Genomic DNA, 18,091 nt, shown 5'->3' with positions numbered 1-18,091 from the left:
GTCCTAGTTCTCACAAAAGATATGATTTGTGTTGTCATAACTAATATTGTGAAAAATATTATTATAGATGTTATAACTGATATAATGTAAAATAGTATAAGCAGTATATGGAGAAGGTGCGAGTTATAGTTAATGTAGTGTGGCTATGGAGCTGGATTAACTGTGTGGAGGTGCATGAGAAATAATAATTTGACGGTGTTGCAGAAATTTATAAATGAAAAGTGTAAAGTGGTGCATAAATTATAAATTTAACTATAACTGAAGATTTTCTAATGTTTTTGTATTGTAAGTATCTTTTTTATACAAAGAATAACGTTTTCCGAACTATAACAAAAGGTGTAATCTTTGTTTTTTTATTAAATATAAATTAGTGTTACAAAAATATATTAAAATAGTACATATTTTTTATTCAATTATACAATATTGAATAGTCTATTTTTAATTTAAAAAAAATGGTAAATAACTTTTATAATGTGTTATAATTACACTGACAGTTCTGGGGACGTTCTAATGCTAATGAAGTGTAGTTCTCTAGATTTTCATTACAGTACTACTTCGTCTATGTTTATGTTTACGTAAGGTAGTGCATGGAATACCTACCTGTCGGCGAGTTGCTGTTACAGTGCTCAGGTGGAATCTACAGAGATTTGGAGCAGCAAGAGGGTGTGTGGAATGTAGCTACAGATGACATGCCCAGGGCACAAGTGCAGGCCAGACCATGTCACAAAATGTGCTTCCGGGTATTGATGAGCCAGGCCTAGTATGCCTTTTGGTGCGTTTATCCGCTTAGAAGTTAACTGGCTTTTCCAGCAGTCAAGGCAGTGGATCAATATGGTTATGAGTAATCGATAACACCTATATCATACATAATGTTCACCTGCTTTTCCAGCTGTCTCAGGCCTTTCTGGAGTGGACTTCCAAAGGTGATTAGCATCTGTGTCCTATCACTGAAGCAGCCACATAGGCAATAAACAACTGACGAGGGTCCTTGGAGTACCAAAACCTGTACAGACTTAATTAAGGCCCCAGGATACATGGTAAGTCATTCTGTGCTGGTGCCAGCTCTGGCATATCAAATTGTTACACCGGTTTCTGACACTGAATTGACAGCAGCCCAAGCCAGCCCTATGTCTAGCTCTCCAAAAACAAAACAAAACTCTTGGGTCTATTGTAGATTCGCAACATAGGTGAGAGATTTGCTGCCATGAAATATCCCTTTCATAGTACGGTTTCCCTCACCCACTGTAGGTGGCATGCTTTATCATTGGGAACCTACTCCTACTGTGATACCTAGGCACTGTACAAGTTACAACACCTTAACTGAGAGGGAGGAGCTCAGGGATGTTTTTGAGTATGAAAAGAGGTATACTAAATACCATGTAGATGAGCTTGCGGTGGTAAGGGTAGCAGAGCAAGTATAGGTGATGGTTAAAACTAACTACAGGGTTCTCATAATACTTTATTAAGGCGACCCAGGGCTAGAATTAAAAAGTGTTCCCACCCACGGATGCCTGAAATTAGGTCAGTGCACCAACGCTTAAATGTGAAAGAAAATGTTATTGCAGTCCCACACAACTCCACTCAATACATAGCTGGTGTTGTGTCTGTGCTGTCTTAGTTACTAACAGTCCCTTTAGAGGGATCAATGATATCGTGGTAATTCAAACCCAATTTTGTCCTTTATTACATCACCCACAAGTACTGCACTAAGAGAAAGACACGTCATGCCTCATTGGTCATCCCACGCTGAATGCATGTAGAAGTACATTACCAGGTTTAGATTATTAACAATGATACATCATGGAGAGAACATATAATCACAGTCACTTTGGGAACAATCAAAATGCTGTCTTTTGCGAGTCTATCGTTGTATGGGGGATGGATCATAACTTGATTACTTTCTTAAAGTGTTAGGTGTGAAGAACCGTATCTAAAGCCTGCTTCTGTGCACTTTACTGTGAGAGCATAGAGTAGCTTAACTTGCATCAAGAGTTTCCTAGTATTCAGCGCACTACGTACCTGTTTACAGCAAGAAGCTGTAGTTATCAATAGCCAGAACAGAGTGTTCCCATGAATGGAAAACAACATAATCTGGGCTCTGCTCCTCTCCTCTCAGACTTAGCTCAGTATCGGATCTCCACATAAGACTGGATGCTGCGGCTGTACAGCAATCTGGCAATTTCAGTTAGGATCTTCTTGCAGCGTCTTGTGCGAATATCTGGAGCGAAGCACCTCTCTACCTATGTAGCCACTTAATGGGCTTTTTATACTGCTGCTATAACACACAATAATGGCATGGTGTCCTTGTGTTGGGAGCGTCTGGGGGGAAATATCAGAAGTAATGTAGGTGAGTCTGTTTTTATTTTCTAAAAAGGATGCTTTTGTTTCTTGTACTAAAGATGGAAATTCCAACAATTGGACTAGGTGGGCTCACTCAAATATTTTGACATGCTTCATCATAGGCCTCCTCGACCCACATTGGACTTAACCTCGGTTTGGGCTACCCGGGGGAGTTATTAGATATATTTTTTTTCTGGATAGCATGGGTCCAGTTGCGGTTTAAAAATACCGCAGGGGATACCCCAAAAGTATCCTTTAAAAAAAAATGTAAGAGTTTTTATATAGCGCAAACTAGACCCGAGACATCGGGTATCAGAGCGCTTTACATGAGTACCAATTTCGTTATACACGGACACATTAATTTTTGTTAGGCACGGGAAGATTAAGTGATTTGCCCAGAATCACAGGATTTTGAGCGTCGTTGCCGCGACTCGAACTTGGTTCCCCAGCTTCGAGGTCGACAGCTCTAACCGCATTTATGTGGTACACTGGGTATGATTAAAAAATACTGATGGGCAATGGCGGGGTATAGGTGTTGATACTATGATCCTTTCATACTCCTGGGTTTGGCTAACATATTTCTGCTCTTTCCTAAAAGCCTAAATGGTCTTGGGCATTCATCAGAGTTTATAACTACCTCCCTAACCCTAATTTAAAGTGAGGTTAATAAGTTCATTAATAAAAACAGAGAGAACCTACCTCTCTGAAGGTAAACATCTATGGTCTATTGAAGGGGAGGCACCTCCTATAGTCACACATTTGTCAAGGACAAATGTCAGCTTGGATCCTAGCCGTCGGCTGTTGCTAGGGGTCAGGTTTTGTATATTTATGTTGAATATCAAAGTTGTGTACGTAAAGCTTTATAAAGAATATGTCAAGTCAAACAAACTCATAAGTTTCTTAATGCATTCAAAATTGTTTGCATGTTGTGTCTCAACAAAACAGCAAAACCTACAGATCTACTGCTAGCTAGAATGTTGCCTTTACATCCATTTCATGTTCCCTGGGTGATATAAATGCATATAACAAGGTTTGCATTTATCTGCATTGCTACCAACTTTATTTCTGTGTTGATATTTATAATCAGGTTGTCTTTCATTAAATAATACACCTTTCCAGCTGTTTTGAAGATATACTTCCAGAGGTATGTACTTCACTTGGATCAGACATCCTTATCTTTGGACCTGTGGATTCATGGCTTAATGTAGGGATTTTAATATGTTTTGTATTATGTTACTATGCATCCCTTTCCTTACATTCCCGTACTCAGATATATTTTTACATGAAGACCTCACAGTGAAAATAGGAGACTTTGGGCTTGCTACAGTAAAATCACGATGGAGTGGTTCTCATCAGTTTGAACAGTTATCAGGGTCCATTTTGTGGATGGTAAGTCATTGCAAATATTTCTTCTAATTTCATAGAGTGAATAATTGGATTGCCTTCCAAATGGCATGCGTTAAATTCATTGAGGCAAAGAATTATGTGTCTCTGTAAACAGTAATGTAAAGTCAGAGTTCCTCTGGCAATATATGGGTATGAAATATGTGGTAGAAAATGTGCACCTGTTATGAATGCTAAAGAGACAAGCGAGTACCCTGACATGCTAAAAATATAGATATGTCCAAGCAAGAATGTTGAGCTAATTAATGCAGGCTTAGGGATATGTATGACTCAAATAGTGAAAGACCTTTGAAAGTTATCCAATTGCAAAGTGAAATCAAAAGCCCCCGGAAATGTAATAAGGAATGCCTAAGGAAAAAGATAAGACTGTATCAAATGGAGATTTCTTGCAGCAGATTCCTTAACAAGAATGTTTCCCGGCCATCAGGCAAGATCTGGAATGCTTTCAGCAATCCCCTTGTGTGTTGGTTGGCTCCGCGTGGCGTCCTTGGTGTTGTTTGCTCTGGATGTGATGTGCGCGGTGCCTAGGCACCCCAGCATGCTGACCTCAGTTCCTTCTTTTCTGTGCCATCAGCGCGGATCTGGACAAGCTACCCTCGGTCACTTTTTGACTGGATTGTTTTGATGTTTGTCTGTGACTAGTGTGCTTTTTTCCCTTTTTCAAGGCTACCCCAAAGAAATCCACCAGGTTTAAGCCTTGTGGAGCATGTCATCAACAGTTGATGGTTCCCCAGTTGGTGTGACTGTGATGCCTGGTTGGGAACCATGACTCCGCGTCATGGGCAGAGTGCTGGACCATGAACTCTACGGCCATCTGTAAGCGGGCCATGAAGCTCATTGCCGCTCGCCATGCGACTTCACATTGCTCCAGTTCCCTTTCGCATGGAAGGTCTCTGGACTGCTCTCAAAGTCGCTTGCATCAGTCGTCGCTGCACTTCCGAACTTCTTCAGGTAAGTTCCATAAGAAGAATTCGAAGTGCCCTCTAAGACGCAAGAGAACAATGCCGCATATCCAGGCCCACTCTCAGATTGTTCCTGTGCAGCCAGTGTCAGAAACTGGGTCTGCTCTTCACTTGTTTAAGTTTCCATGAGCCGAGCAACCCCCACCCACGTCTGAAAATTTTATGAGGCAATGAGTCTCAGCTTTGGGCGTCCACACCCCAATAGAGCGCCCTTGGGCCCCCTGGGATCAAGAGGGTCTTCAACTAGGGTACTGCGGCCAGGTCCGTCTTTGGTTCCAGTCGAAACCTCCAAATCCAGTGGTGGATCTGGATCGGACTTGGCCGTGCAACTTGTTCCAGGGACCATTCTAGCGGCGTCAGAGCCATTGTGATTCCTGACTCCGATACAGAGCCGGACTGGCAATGCACAATGTTGGTTCTGTCGCTGGGCAGGCCTATACAGTTTGAATATGAGATGGAGCCCTATTTCCCTTAAGGGCCACTGAGGTACATGAATGGAGGGTATCTGAGGATTTCTTATGTCTAATCCCTACCCTCTACAGAGTCCATGGCCGATGACAATTGGTATGAGGACCTGACTGATGCCAGTGATCTAGACACCTCACCAGGCACTGAACTTCTCTCTCCTCTCGCTATGGCTACAGAGGAATAATCTTCTTTTGCGTTGGTGGTCGGAGGCTGGCTAACGTCCTGGACCTAAGGATGCCCACAGATGAGGTCAAGACCAATGTATTAATAGATCTGCTTCTACTTTAGAATCCTTGTTACCCTTGAATGAAGCCCTCACGCCGGTCCTGCTCAGGTCCTGGACAAAGCCTTTCACAGGCACTCCTGGGCAGAGAACCATTGCTCGCCGTCATCTCCCGCTCCCGGGAACCCAACCTTCGTCTCCCAACACCTCACCCCTGAGAGCCTGGTGTTCCAGGGTCAACCTCCTAGATCATTCCAGCTGTGTTGCCAACCACACCACTAGATAGGGAATCCAAGAGGTTGCATACCTGCAGTAAAAGGATGTTATTTTCCACCAGCTCGGGACTGCGGTATGTAAACACTGTATGCTTATTGGAACCTTCTTCCAATACTGTGTAGGTTACAGTTGCACAAGTAATGCCTTTGGTTCTGGATGAGGCCCGGACCTTACTCTCCCATGCTATTGCTGATGGAACAGATGCAGCAAAGTTCATAATCAAATGCGGGTTGGATATAACTGACTCATTGGGTGGAGGTATTGCTTCTATAGTGAATCTTCAACGTCACGCCTGGTTGAGGAATACTGGCTTTTAGGCGATGTCCAGGCAACACTTACGGACATGCCCTTTGATGGGCCTCGCCTCTGTCCAGAAGGCAGGTTTGGCATTAGAGAGATTCAAGGACGGTAGCTCCACTGATAGGGTGTTGGGGCTCACTGTGGTCCCATGACAGCCGCATCCTGTCTTCCACCCCGTCCAGGGCTAGGGTAGGGGCTTTCAGCCTCATCCATTTCCCCCCACCACCACGGCCATTAGGCACAGCATTGGCATCCGGTAGGTGGCAGAACCCGCCACCATCTGCCCCAATGGCAGGAGATCACTACAGACAACCGGGTGCGTCAGATTGTCTAATGATGTTATGCCATCCCCTTCCAACAGATCCCAACACCACTCCGACCGTCCCCCGATTGGCTGAAGTAGGATCGCCTTGTGCTCTTGTGACAGGAAGTACTGGCCTGTCTGATCAAAGGTGTCATCGACAAAGTGCTAGCATCAAAAGTTGGTTCTGATGCTGTTCCAGCTACTTTCTGCTGCTTAAGAAGGATGGAGGCTTTCATCCTATCCTAGACCTGCGCCCTCTCAATTACGTCTTAAAAAAGGAAAAAACTTAAATGCTCACCCCGGCTTAGGTCTTATCTACCCTTTACTGTGGAGCTTGGATGGTAGCTTTAGACTTGCACGATGCCCCTTTGCACATTCTTGTCCTGCCTGCCTACAGACACTACCGGTGGTTCACTGTGGGCCAGGAGCATTACCAGTTTGTTGTGCTTCTGTTTGGCCTTTAATCACACAAAAGAAGGCAAAAGGAGATTTAAAGACCAGCGGGTTTTCGCTCCCAAATCATAAATACAAAATACAGACAGACAACAAAATGCCTAGGTCTGAAAAGCTAAAGGTATTATATGAAACCTAGGATGTAAAGGGCTATTCCCTTATTAGGATGAAAACTCTCACCTACCGCAGGGAGAGAAAGGCTAAAGGAATTATATGAAACTTAACTTGTAAAGGGCTATTCCCTTATTAGGATGAAAACTTTCACCCACCGCAGGGAGAGGTAGAGATCAGAGGACTGTGTTCTCTTGCAGGGTCTGGGCTTCATAACAACCTGCTGGAGTTTTGGGTGATCTAGTTGGCATTGAAAGCCTTTCTTCCTGCGATCAAGGGAAAGCTAGTGTAGGTGTTCACGAAAAATACCATCGCCATCTCGTACTGCAACAGACAGGGCAGTGTGGGTTCATGCCAGAGCTCTAGGATCACTATAGCTGCTGAAAATCCACTTTTGAAACCTTGTTCCAAACTCGAAGTGGCTTGGAGTGGACTGCATATAGGGCCAATGCACTCTGTCAAAAGCCTTCTCAGCATCTGTGGCTAAGAGCATCACTTCCTGCTGTAAGGACGTAGTCTTGTTCACCAGATGTAGGAATCTTTTGGTGTTGTCCTTGCATTGTTGGTGTGGAATAAATCACGTCTTTTTGGATTCCGCTGGCTGCCTTGCTCTGCTGAACTTTACCTTTTCTGGAACTTTTCTTCAAAATTTCTACTAAGTCTGAAGATAAGCCAATACCATGCCTTATACCACCTTGTGTGTTCGACGCGTGCTTCATTATGTTTGATTTTTTACTTTACCCAGGTCTTGCGCTACCAGATAGCCACGGTTGGCACTTTGGTCTTTTAGTCTCTACTTTTCACTACAATTTTCTTCATTATCCAAAGTGATGTGGGAGTTTTCTTGTGTTGTGTTTTACTTTATTAGTATTTATGTGCTGCATAAATACTTTACACTGTGCCTCTAAGTTAAGACAGACTACTTTTGTGCCAAGCTACCAGAGGGTTAAGCATAGGCTGATTTAGTGACTTGTGTGGTTCACCTTGGCAAGGACTGTGGTTGTTGATTGAGTAGGTCTCTTATCCCCCTCAATCTATGAACTAATTTCTTACATTGGTGTTCAGTAGTGGGATTCAGCACTTATGTTTGTGCAGTCACTCAGTAATTTTGTGTAACAATAAAATCCCATTAAAATAATCTGACATCAAATTCGAATTTTAGTCTTGTCTCACATCCTTTTTTATTACAATGGAGATAGAGCTGATCAACCTTTGACAACCTCAGCAAGCCAGATCTGCAGAAGCTTTTCAAGGAGAGGGAGCTGAATATGGGAAGGAATGCCACCAAGAGGACCCTCAATGTAGCTCTCAGAGTCTTTGAGGAAGTCAGGAGGCTGCAGGCCACCGCCGAGGAGCAGGAAGAGGATAGCCTTGCGGAGGAAGTGAACTTGGAGGAGGAGGAAGAGGGCCTGGTCACATGCCCTAAGCTGCAGCACCCTGAAGGAGGGGAGACCAGCTTGCCTTCAGTTGTGGGATCCCCTGTAAGGGCAGGGAGCAGTGTGTCCGCCCCCTGATGAACTGGATTACAGGAAGGATGAAAGGTAGCTGAGGCTGCAGCGGCCAAATTGAAAATGGAGGAAGCAACCTCCCAGAAGGCTGCAGAAGGCTGAGACCGACGGGGCCATGGAGGAAAAGTTAGTGGCCATGGAGGAGAAAACATTTCTGCGTGCTCATGAGATGAGTTAACACAAGCTGGACCTGAAAGACAAGTAGTTCTCCCTGCCCAGCAGCAATAGTGGCAGCGTTACCCCACTAGAAACACGAGAGTCATCATCTCCAAGGACCTACCGTATTTTCCGGCGTATAAGACGACTTTTTAACCCCTTAAAATGTTCTGGAAAGTCGGGGGTCGTCTTATACGCCGGGTGCCAAATTTGACGTATGTTTTCATGCGTTTCTTACATAGCGCGGACTTTACTTTTAGTTCTGCCAGCTTTAATACTCCTTGACTTGACCTCACAGTGCTGAAAGGTTGAACTGCTACTCTCAGCAACCGTGACAGGGGTGGCGCTCCTCTTCCCCTGAATTGTACTGTTACTTATGACAGATTTTCCATCCAGGGGCTGCTTGCTGTTTTTCCTATCAGGTGTCAGAGCGCTTTACAGTAGGAACAGTATTGATACAAGAGGAACAATTACAAATGAACAAATTACAAAAGCAAACGTTAAGTTACATGGATCAAAAGTGACAATAGTGAGCAACCAAAATACATGAGGTAGGAGCAAACAAATAGGTCAGGAGAGCACAATCCTATAGAGTAACTGTGTACAAACTGCTATAATATACAGTCAGAGTAACATGTAGCTGTAAATAAGGTCAACGACTCCTCAGGTGTTATAGGACGCAATGAAGAATAAAGTTCAAATTTCAGATCATCTTTTTCTTTATTGATTCTCAACGTGATTTTCAAGTTCATAAAACAACAGCCGACACGTGTTTCGCCCGTACTAAGAGTAAGTACAGGGACTTTTTCAAGGCAAAATTAGGATAGAATGATTCGACGTATATAATGTCAGTCCATCTGAAGAATACAATATATTAAAGGTTCCAGCAGATGATTGGAAAACCCCAGTCCAAATGGTCCATGTGAGTGGAACGTGTAATTGAGCAGCAAGAAAGGTGACGGAGTAAGGTGAATCACCAAAGGTTTCTAATGTATAGTAACGTAAATGAGTCCATATAATACAATCATAAAGTATCACAGTATATGTTGATGGAAACCACTAAGCAAACCTCCCTGACCAGTCAAATAAAGTCACAACTCGTCAAAAGAAAAGAGAGTAGCATGAACTGGGCTGCCGTATTGAAGACACAGGCACCACTTAATAATGGCACTAAATGCGGAGCCAGACCGGCGGCCAAGATGGTCGCCCGGCTCCGCCGGCTCTCCTCTCCCGCCGCCTGATTCCATCGCCCACCCCGCACAGCTCCGGTGCTCCCGTGTGTCGGATGGGGCGCTAAGCAGATGCGTCCGACTCCGAGGGATTTCCGTGCCCTGAAAGCGAAGCTACGGACCTCCGTGATTTTGGCCTGCACGAGCCTTGAAGCCGGGACCCCGCGTGATCTCGCAGCCGCCTGAGAGTGCACCAACAACGGCCGCACGGACCCAGAAGGTACCGGTGAACCGCTATGCAGGTCAGCCCGCCCCCGAGAACTTGGCTTTAGCGCTGCCCCGTGGAACGTGAGGGCAAGACACATGCTGTCCTTCAGCGCTGGTTTGGTGTCCCCCCCCCCGATGAAGTTGGTTGTTTACCTACTGCTTTTGCTACTCTGCTGGAACTTTGCTTGGCCCGAAATGCGCTGCCTGCACTCCGCATCACAGTTACCTGGAGCTGGTTGCGGAGCTTTACCGCTGTTGCACCATCCTGACTGCGGGGGCTCGTATGTGCTCACACGCCACGAAGTGGGGGCGATGCCTCTATAGTGTACCAACATTGGGGAACTGTTGACACCATCCCCCTTTCCTGAAACCTAGGGCGGGCGGCCCTGACACTGGTCGAGGCGGCGTTCTGTTGGGGGTCCCTCCTGTGAGTAGTGTTGCAATGTGGTGTGTCCGCAAATGGCGTTGGCAGCGCGCACAATAGATCGAGGGGAGAGGGATCATATACCTCCCGTGCGCTGGAAGGGCGGAATTGGATCCGGATCGCTACAGGGGTGAGCCCGGTATCACTGGAATGGGGAAAACAACCTGCCGCCGGTATCCTTATTGTGAGACATTGTTTATGTGGCCCCTGCTCGGCCTTGTTGTGCAGGCACTGTGGTGAGACCTTGCTTTGACTCTATCGGCGGCGAGAGGGGAGGTTCGCTCCTTGAAGACTCCCTGTTTGTTTTTAATTGATTGCTTCATGGACATCCGATTCCAGGGGTACATCGTCTCAATGGAGCGACCACCGGCTATGTTTTATTCTTCTCCCTCTCGCGCGCATCTCCTGGTGACGAGTCTTACTGTGGGTGCAGGACACTACAAAATGGCTGTCCTTGTTGTGCTCCATATTGTTCTCCGGATCGTGGACGGCTAAAATGGCGGCGGATGAACTTTGACGGCGCAGTTACCTGGAACATTGCAAGGCTTCCTAATTTTTTTTGATCTGGCCTGCCTGTTCAGTGCGATATTCTACTTGCCTTTTTCCGCTTCCTAATATTTGCGGCATACTTATGTTTGGGGCTACATGAGTCGTGTGCATCAATGACACGCTGTTCCTTTGTATCAGCATGGGGAGATTTCCATTTTGCTCGGGTAGCTTGAGGGGCTGGGCTGCAATTGTGATTCTGAACCTGTTGCTCCTTGACGCTTTATTATTCACTCTGGTATCATTGTAATGATGTGAGGCGGCGGGGGAGGGGGGGCCGGGGGCCTGTACTGGGGACCCTCCATGTTTTCATCTTTCCCTATCGTGGGGTTTTCTTTCCTCTTTTATCTTTGTGTGGAATATTGTCTCTTTCTCTCCTCGTTGTTTCTCGTCTCTATATTTCGGGTTTAGACACGGGGCGACAGGCACGCTGCTAGGGGGGTAGGCCGTAGCCGTATGCAGAGGTGCAGGGTGGGGGGATGGGGGTGGGGTATTTTTGTTTTTCATTTTTCCCTTCTGTTCTATGGCCTTTATTTTTCCTTTCAATTTATGCTTTTCTTCTTTCTTCTTTTCCTTTCTTGCGGGTCTGATTAGAGGTGACTCTCCGTGCGTTTTCCTGGTTCAGATAAATGGTGTATGTTTTTTAATGCTTTATTACACGGCGGGCGGACACGGTCTAGGTGGGGACATGTAATGTTTATTGAATATCCTGTTTCTACGTCCTGACATGAATATCCTGCCTACGATGGTCCTGCTGTGACTATCCCATTTCATGTGTAACCCTGGCTTTTGAAAGGTCTAATTGTGCGGTATCAGATCCTGCTCTTCTTTAACTTTAATTTAAAAAACAAACCTTCCCTAATCCTGTGGCCATATTGGTACTGAGTTCTTCTGAGTTACAGCATAGATTTGTGTGGGGTACCTTTGCATTGCTCCTGTTTTACATTGTTTGTATACTCTACCTCTATGCCTATGTTCAACCGTGACGGTTGGTAGACTCTGAATGTAACTGCTTAATGCTAATAAAGGTTTTAAAAAAAATAAAAAAATAAAAAATAATGGCACTAAATAAGCATGAGGTAGCAATCGGTACATTCCTGGAGTAAAAAGTGATAAGTGTGCAGGTTACAAAAGCGTACAAAGTACGAGCCAACTATGCAGGACTGCGTTGGACTGCGCTGGAAGAGGGGGTAGTCTTATACGGTGAGTATAGCATGAAACCTACATTTTATCAAGCAAAGTAGGGGGTCGTCTTATACGCCGGAAAATACGGTAGTGCCTAATTACGTTGTGGGGGGTGACATTGACAAGGGGTTGGAGGCCTATGTGGTTGCTTTGGGGTGCACATGGTCCCAGAGGAGGATTGGGGAGCCAGTCTCAGAAGGCATATTCCCTATGAAGGGAGGGATTCTTTACTGTCCCTAGGAAAAGGGTATAGGATAAGGTATGCCCTCATGATGGATACCCTTGTCAGGAAGTATGGTCTTACACTTGAGAAATATATGCAGAAATGTATGTCAGCCAGAACCTGCCCCAACAGTCCTTAGTTCATTGTATGGATCACTTTTGCAAGACACTGGATGGTTGGGTGAAGGACAGTGGTGTGGGTGATTACAGGACATTGTACAATCTGATAGCCAGAGAGCACATGTCCAGCAATTGGTTTACAGAGCTGCCACCACACCTAGTGGATAGTGAGCTCACTGACCCAAGGGTCCACAAGAAGGTATCTGGGGGAGATTCTTAAAAGGGTGGACAAGGTCCACTATGGAAGAAAGAAGGGGAGGAGACCAAAATAAAAACAAGAAGTTCTCTAAAAACAGTTCTAATGCGAAAGATACTCAATGCCAGCCTGTCCAGAAGAAGAGTGGATTCCGTGAAAAGAAGTCAGTGAAGTTTAAGCCCAAATGATATGAGTGCTATAGGTATTGGCACATCAAGGGAGATGCCAAATGCCCCAAGAGAGCGAACCACTCCAGGGTTATCTATCACTTTGGGCGGATGGATAGTGTTAGGTAATGTTATATTGATTTGTATAGGACACTAATCACCCAAACGGTGCCCAGGTGCTTGGGCAGGTGTGGTCTCCCAGGTGCTTATACGAAGAGCCTAGTCTTCTTGCAGAACTCAAGAAGTAAGGAGGGAGGCTCTGATGTGTTGAGGGACGTCGTTCCATTTCTTGGGTGCGATGTAGGAGAATGAGCGACCTCCAGTTTTGCTTTTGCGGTTGCACGGAATGTGTGTGAGTGAGAGTGAGGCAGAGTGTAGGTGTCTGGTGGGTTGGTGAAAGTGTATGCAGCTGTTCAGATATTTTGGTCCTGTGTTTTGCAGGGCTTTATATCTGTGCGTGGGAAGTTTGAAATGGCTGCACGTGTAAATGGAGAACCAGTGAAGCTTCCTGAAGTGCGGTGTGGTGTGGGTGCAGCATAGGAGTTCGAGTATGAGTCTTGCAGTGGTGTTATGGATGGTCTGGAGTTTTTGTATGAGTTTGTGGTTTCCAGCATGGGGGAGTGTTGCCATAGTCCAGCCTACTGGCGATGAGGGCTGGCGTGACAGCCAGTCTAGTGTTGTGAGACTTCAATCTGAAGGTCTTTCACAGCACGCGTAGTATGTGGAAGCAGGAGGTTCACACTCAATTGACTTGAGCTGTCATGTTGAACTTGTTGTCTCGGATGGTCCCTACAGAGTGTGTGTGTGTGTGTGTGTGTGTGTGTGTACTTCCATCTTGTCAGAGTTGACCTCTAGGCAGTTGGTTTGCATCCAGTCAGCTACCATGGTCATGTCGGTGAAGTTGGTTCTGCCAGTGATATTTTTTGTCCGTCAAGGACTCTGCATGTAAATGTGTTGGTCTCTGATGTAAAGTGTAGCAGCCTGACTCTTTGGGCTGTTCCTGTGAGGAAGAAATAGAGCCATTTCAGAGTGAAACCTTGTATCTACATTCATCTGAAAGAAGCAGTTTGTGTTAGATTCCTTACCTTAGAATATCCCCAGGCGTCAGACTGGATCCGGAAAGTTTTCGGCTGCAGTACCCCTGTTCGTCGGTAGGCTAGGCGGAAGTCGAGGGACCGGTCGCAGAGCCGAGGTCATTGCTCGTCGAGCCATCACCACTCATGGGCTCAAAGTCCTCTGGTAAGTCGAGGCACTCTAGAAAGAAGTCGAAGAGGCGACATCGCTCTTCCGACTCCCGTCGCCGGTCGCACGACACGGCTAAGGGTTCGGGCGACGACGCCCGCGCGGCTCCGCTGGAGCCGCAGGCATCGCTTCCGGCCCCACACCCTCCGGTCCCTGGGCTGCAAGCAGCGCCGGAGGAAATACGTGATTTCCTCGTGGCCATGAGGACTCACTTCCCTCCTCCGAGGCCTGTCGCGGGCGTTCAGGCCCCGCAGACCCGACAAGGGGCCCTGGCAGGCCGGCGGCTTCGGCCCCGGCGATGTCGGGTGCTTCGGCCCCGGCGCCGTCGTCGACTTTGGTTCCGACACCGCAGTGCCCCGTTAACCTCAGGACTCCCCCGCTGGCGCCGACCCCTATGGTGTCGCTCCCGGCGCCGTCTTAGTAGGACGCCAGCCCCAGTTTCAGCCCTGGACCGGGTCTGGCGCCGGAACGGCGCCGTTTGGCGCCATCTGCGGCGTCGATGGGTGAGGCCTTCACCTACGACCCGGCTTCGTCATTTCTGCCTGTTTACCAGGACATGGATAAGGTGGAGGACTGGGAGGGGTCTGAGGACCCTCTGGCGCAGCAGTGCCAGTTGAGCCTGGACTGGGCAGATGAGCTAGGGGAGGCCGGTGGTCTGGATACATCGCCTGACACTGTATTCATCTCTCCTCCCTCCGTGGCTACGGAGGAGGGTGCAACCTAAAGTGTGGTGTTGCGCAGGGCAGCCAAGGCCTTGGCTCTTGAGCTCCCTGCTGCGGCTGTGAGGACTAACCTCCTCACTGAGGTGCTTCAGCCGCCAGTAAGCTCCTCGGAGCCTCTACTGGCGTTCAATGAGGCCCTCGCGGACGTTCTGATGGGCACTTTGCGGTCTATCAACACCGCTTGCCTTTTGGGCCGTTATACCCACTCCTTGTTAGACACGGTTGCAGACGTGCTGACCCAGTGTCCGGAGGAGGCCTAGGCATGGCTCGCCCAAGCCCTTGCTGAGGTGCGGGATGCTGCACGTTATTCGATCAGGTGTGGACTGGATACCACGGACACCTGGATACCTCGCTGGGCAGGGCGATTTCCAGGACGGTGACGGTCCACTGCCATGCCTGGCAGAGGTCCGCCAATTTCTTGGGGGATGTCCAGGCCACGCTCATGGACATGCCCTTCGATGACCGTCGCCTCTTTGGTGACAAAGCAGACAGTGAGCTTGAGCGTTTCAAGGACTCCAGGGCTATGGCCAAGTCCTTGGGCCTGTCGGGCCAGCGCCAGCAGACTTCTGCTTTTCGCCCCTTTCGTGGCAAAGGAAGGGGCGCCCCCACACATTCAGCCAGCCACAGGCCGCAGAACCAGCCTCAACGCGGCCACGGACGTGGTAACCGCTGTGGCGGTGCCGGGGGACAAGGCAAGGTCAGTCCACATCCACTCTAGCAACATCTACCTCAAAGCCTTCCTAGTCCGAGCTTTCAGGCCCATTCGACGCCAGTGGGGGGCAGGGTCCGCCATCACCTCCTCCGCTGGCGTACCATCACATCGGACAGGTGGGTGCTGCAAATCGTCCAAAGGGGCTACTCCCTCCCCTTCGAGGTGACCCCTCCAGCCATTCCACCGCAGTACCACCGCATGTTCGGGGACCACTTGCAACTTCTGCAGGAGGAAGTTATGGCCCTCTTGGCCAAGGGGGCCATCGAGCGTGTTCCCTGGCCAGAAGTAGGTCATGGTTGCTACTCTACTTCCTGGTACCCAAGATGGGCAAAGGAGGCCTATGCCTTATCTTGGACCTCCGGAGCATCAACGGCTTCCTCCGGAAGGAGAAGTTCAAGATGCTGACTTTAGCTCAGGTCCTGGCTGCCCTAGACCCTGGAGACTGGATGGTAGCGTTGAACTTGCAGGACGCATATTTCTACATCCCCGTCCTCCCGGCCCACTGGCGCTACCTGCGGTTCACGGTAGGCCACAAGCACTTTCAGTTTACCGTGCCCCTCGGGTGTTCACGAAAGTGATGGCTGTGGTCACAGCTCATCTGCGCAGATCAGGGGTTTCAGTCTTCCCCTATCTCGACGACTAGTTGTTGAAGGCGGGCTCGCCCCAGACAGTCGTCTCCCACCTCCAGACTACGGCCGATCTCCTGCACTCGCTGGGGTTCTCCATCAACGTGCCGAGGTCACACCTGCGGCCCTCTCAGAAGCTCCTGGACTCTGGTTTATGCTCCCAAGCAGCGGGTTCGGGATATTCAGGCTCTGATTCCAATCTTTCAGCCTTTATCCCGAGTCTTGGTCAGGTTGACGCTGCGGCTCCTGGGGCTGATGGCCTCCTGCATCCTGCTGGTGCATCACGCCAGGTGGTGGATGCGGGCTCTGCAGTAGGACCTGAAGTTTTAGTAGGCGCAGCATCAGGGTAACCTGTCCGACCACGTCCTGATCTCGAAGGGCACTGCGAGACAGTTGAAGTGATGGCTCACGGACCACGATTGAGTCAGCGGCAGCTGCCTCTCCCTACCCCAACCCGAGCACGGAGTAGGGACGAATGCATCCCTCCTGAGATGGGGGGGGCTACATGGGAGAGGCAGAGATCAGAGACCTCTGGTCTCCGGCGGAGTCCCGGCTCCATATCAACCATCTGGAGCTGCGGGAAAATTCCAACATTTATAAAAATATGATTCTTTTATTTCATTTCTTTTATCAAAACTTTTTTCATTATTATTTCTTTATATTTTCAACATACATTTTATATTCATCAATTGAAAAAATAGTCTAAATATAAAGAGCCCAGGTAGAGAGGAATACAAATACACACCGACTCATTCAGACCCTACTCACACACACCCAATCAAACCTTCACATACATAGCATATCTGGGGAACACGACTACAAGATAACAATGTAGTTGGGATGACCAAAGATGAGAACTGCAAATAGCAGGATGTTTTCTGGGCAGTAGTCGACGGGTTTCGGTGGCTAAAAGATGATGGGGTGCCACCTTCATCAGGACCTGCCAGATATAATTGCCCAATCAGGGGCCACTCCACCCGGGAAAAAAGAACAAAACCTATGAAGTATAAAGATAAAATAAGAAACGGGATGCCCACCAAGGAAAGAACAATCTACTGTCACAGAAAAGAATACCTTCTCGGAAGATGAAGGCACAATATTGTTTATTTATTTATTTTTTTTCCTTTTTGCAAAAACCTTTATTGCACCTTCAGTTTACACAGCGAAATGCCTACATCCCAGTGGGCTGGCCGCTATAACAGTTTGTATGAAACATGATATTCAATCACAGTTAATATAGCATTCGTGAACCTTCCTACAGCATGTCCGCTGCTAACAAGAAATGGTGTACTATAAGCGAAATTATACTCTTGAGTTTTGGTTTTTGATTTTCATTTTTTCTTCCCCCCCCCCGTAAACAACAAAAACTTAAAAGAACAGTCAGGAATAATAATGTAGTCATATAAGTGTTATCACTGAATTATCGTGGCCCCCGCAACCATGCATCTTTAAGTAATTCTCCTACTGATCCTCCCACCTTCCCCGACTACAATACATGTGTTGGAATATGTATCCTTTCTCAGCCCTGTTTCTCAGATCCCCTCTGTCATTTCCCTTCACGTAAGTGTGGCTATACATCCTACTCCTCATTCCCCCTTCCTCCCCTGGTGTGCAGTACCTCAGCCCTCCTCCTCTTCCTCATCTGACTCTGTGAGGTCCTCCTCTGGCAAGGGTTCACAGATGTCCCCCCTGTAAACGTTCCATTTGGTCCAGATTTTATTCCATTTCCCCGGGCATGCTCGGTTGGAATATACCGCCCTCTCGGTTATCATTATTTTGTCCATGTTTAGACACCAGGCCGATTTGGTTGGAACTTCCGCCACTCCCCACCTTTGTGCAATATCACGTTTCGCTACACTCAGTCCCACCGTTTCCCAAAGTTGCCCATGTCTAGTAATATCTGTAGGTGCCCACATGTTCAACAGGCATCTCTTCGGTTCTGGTACTAGGGATATTTCTAGTGTTTGTGAGATCGTTCGCATTATTTG

The 18,091-nt window shown here is 47.5% G+C and overlaps 1 protein-coding gene across 1 annotated transcript in view; it reads left to right on the top strand.

Moving 5' to 3' along the window:
• The window catches only part of BRAF (B-Raf proto-oncogene, serine/threonine kinase), an 805,579-nt gene that overhangs the window by 646,620 nt on the left and 140,868 nt on the right, over nucleotides 1–18,091 (top strand). Inside the window, exon 15 of the mRNA XM_078668198.1 lies at nucleotides 3,611–3,729. Coding sequence (XP_078524324.1) covers nucleotides 3,611–3,729 — 119 coding nt within the window. The remainder of the gene's footprint in view (nucleotides 1–3,610; nucleotides 3,730–18,091) is intronic.

Source organism: Lissotriton helveticus, chromosome 1_1 (genome assembly GCF_964261635.1).
Source record: "Lissotriton helveticus chromosome 1_1, aLisHel1.1, whole genome shotgun sequence".
NCBI classification, from domain to species: Eukaryota; Metazoa; Chordata; class Amphibia; order Caudata; family Salamandridae; genus Lissotriton; species Lissotriton helveticus.
The sequence above is the reverse complement of the archived record's forward strand: the minus strand, read 5'-3'. Positions and strand labels throughout refer to the sequence as shown.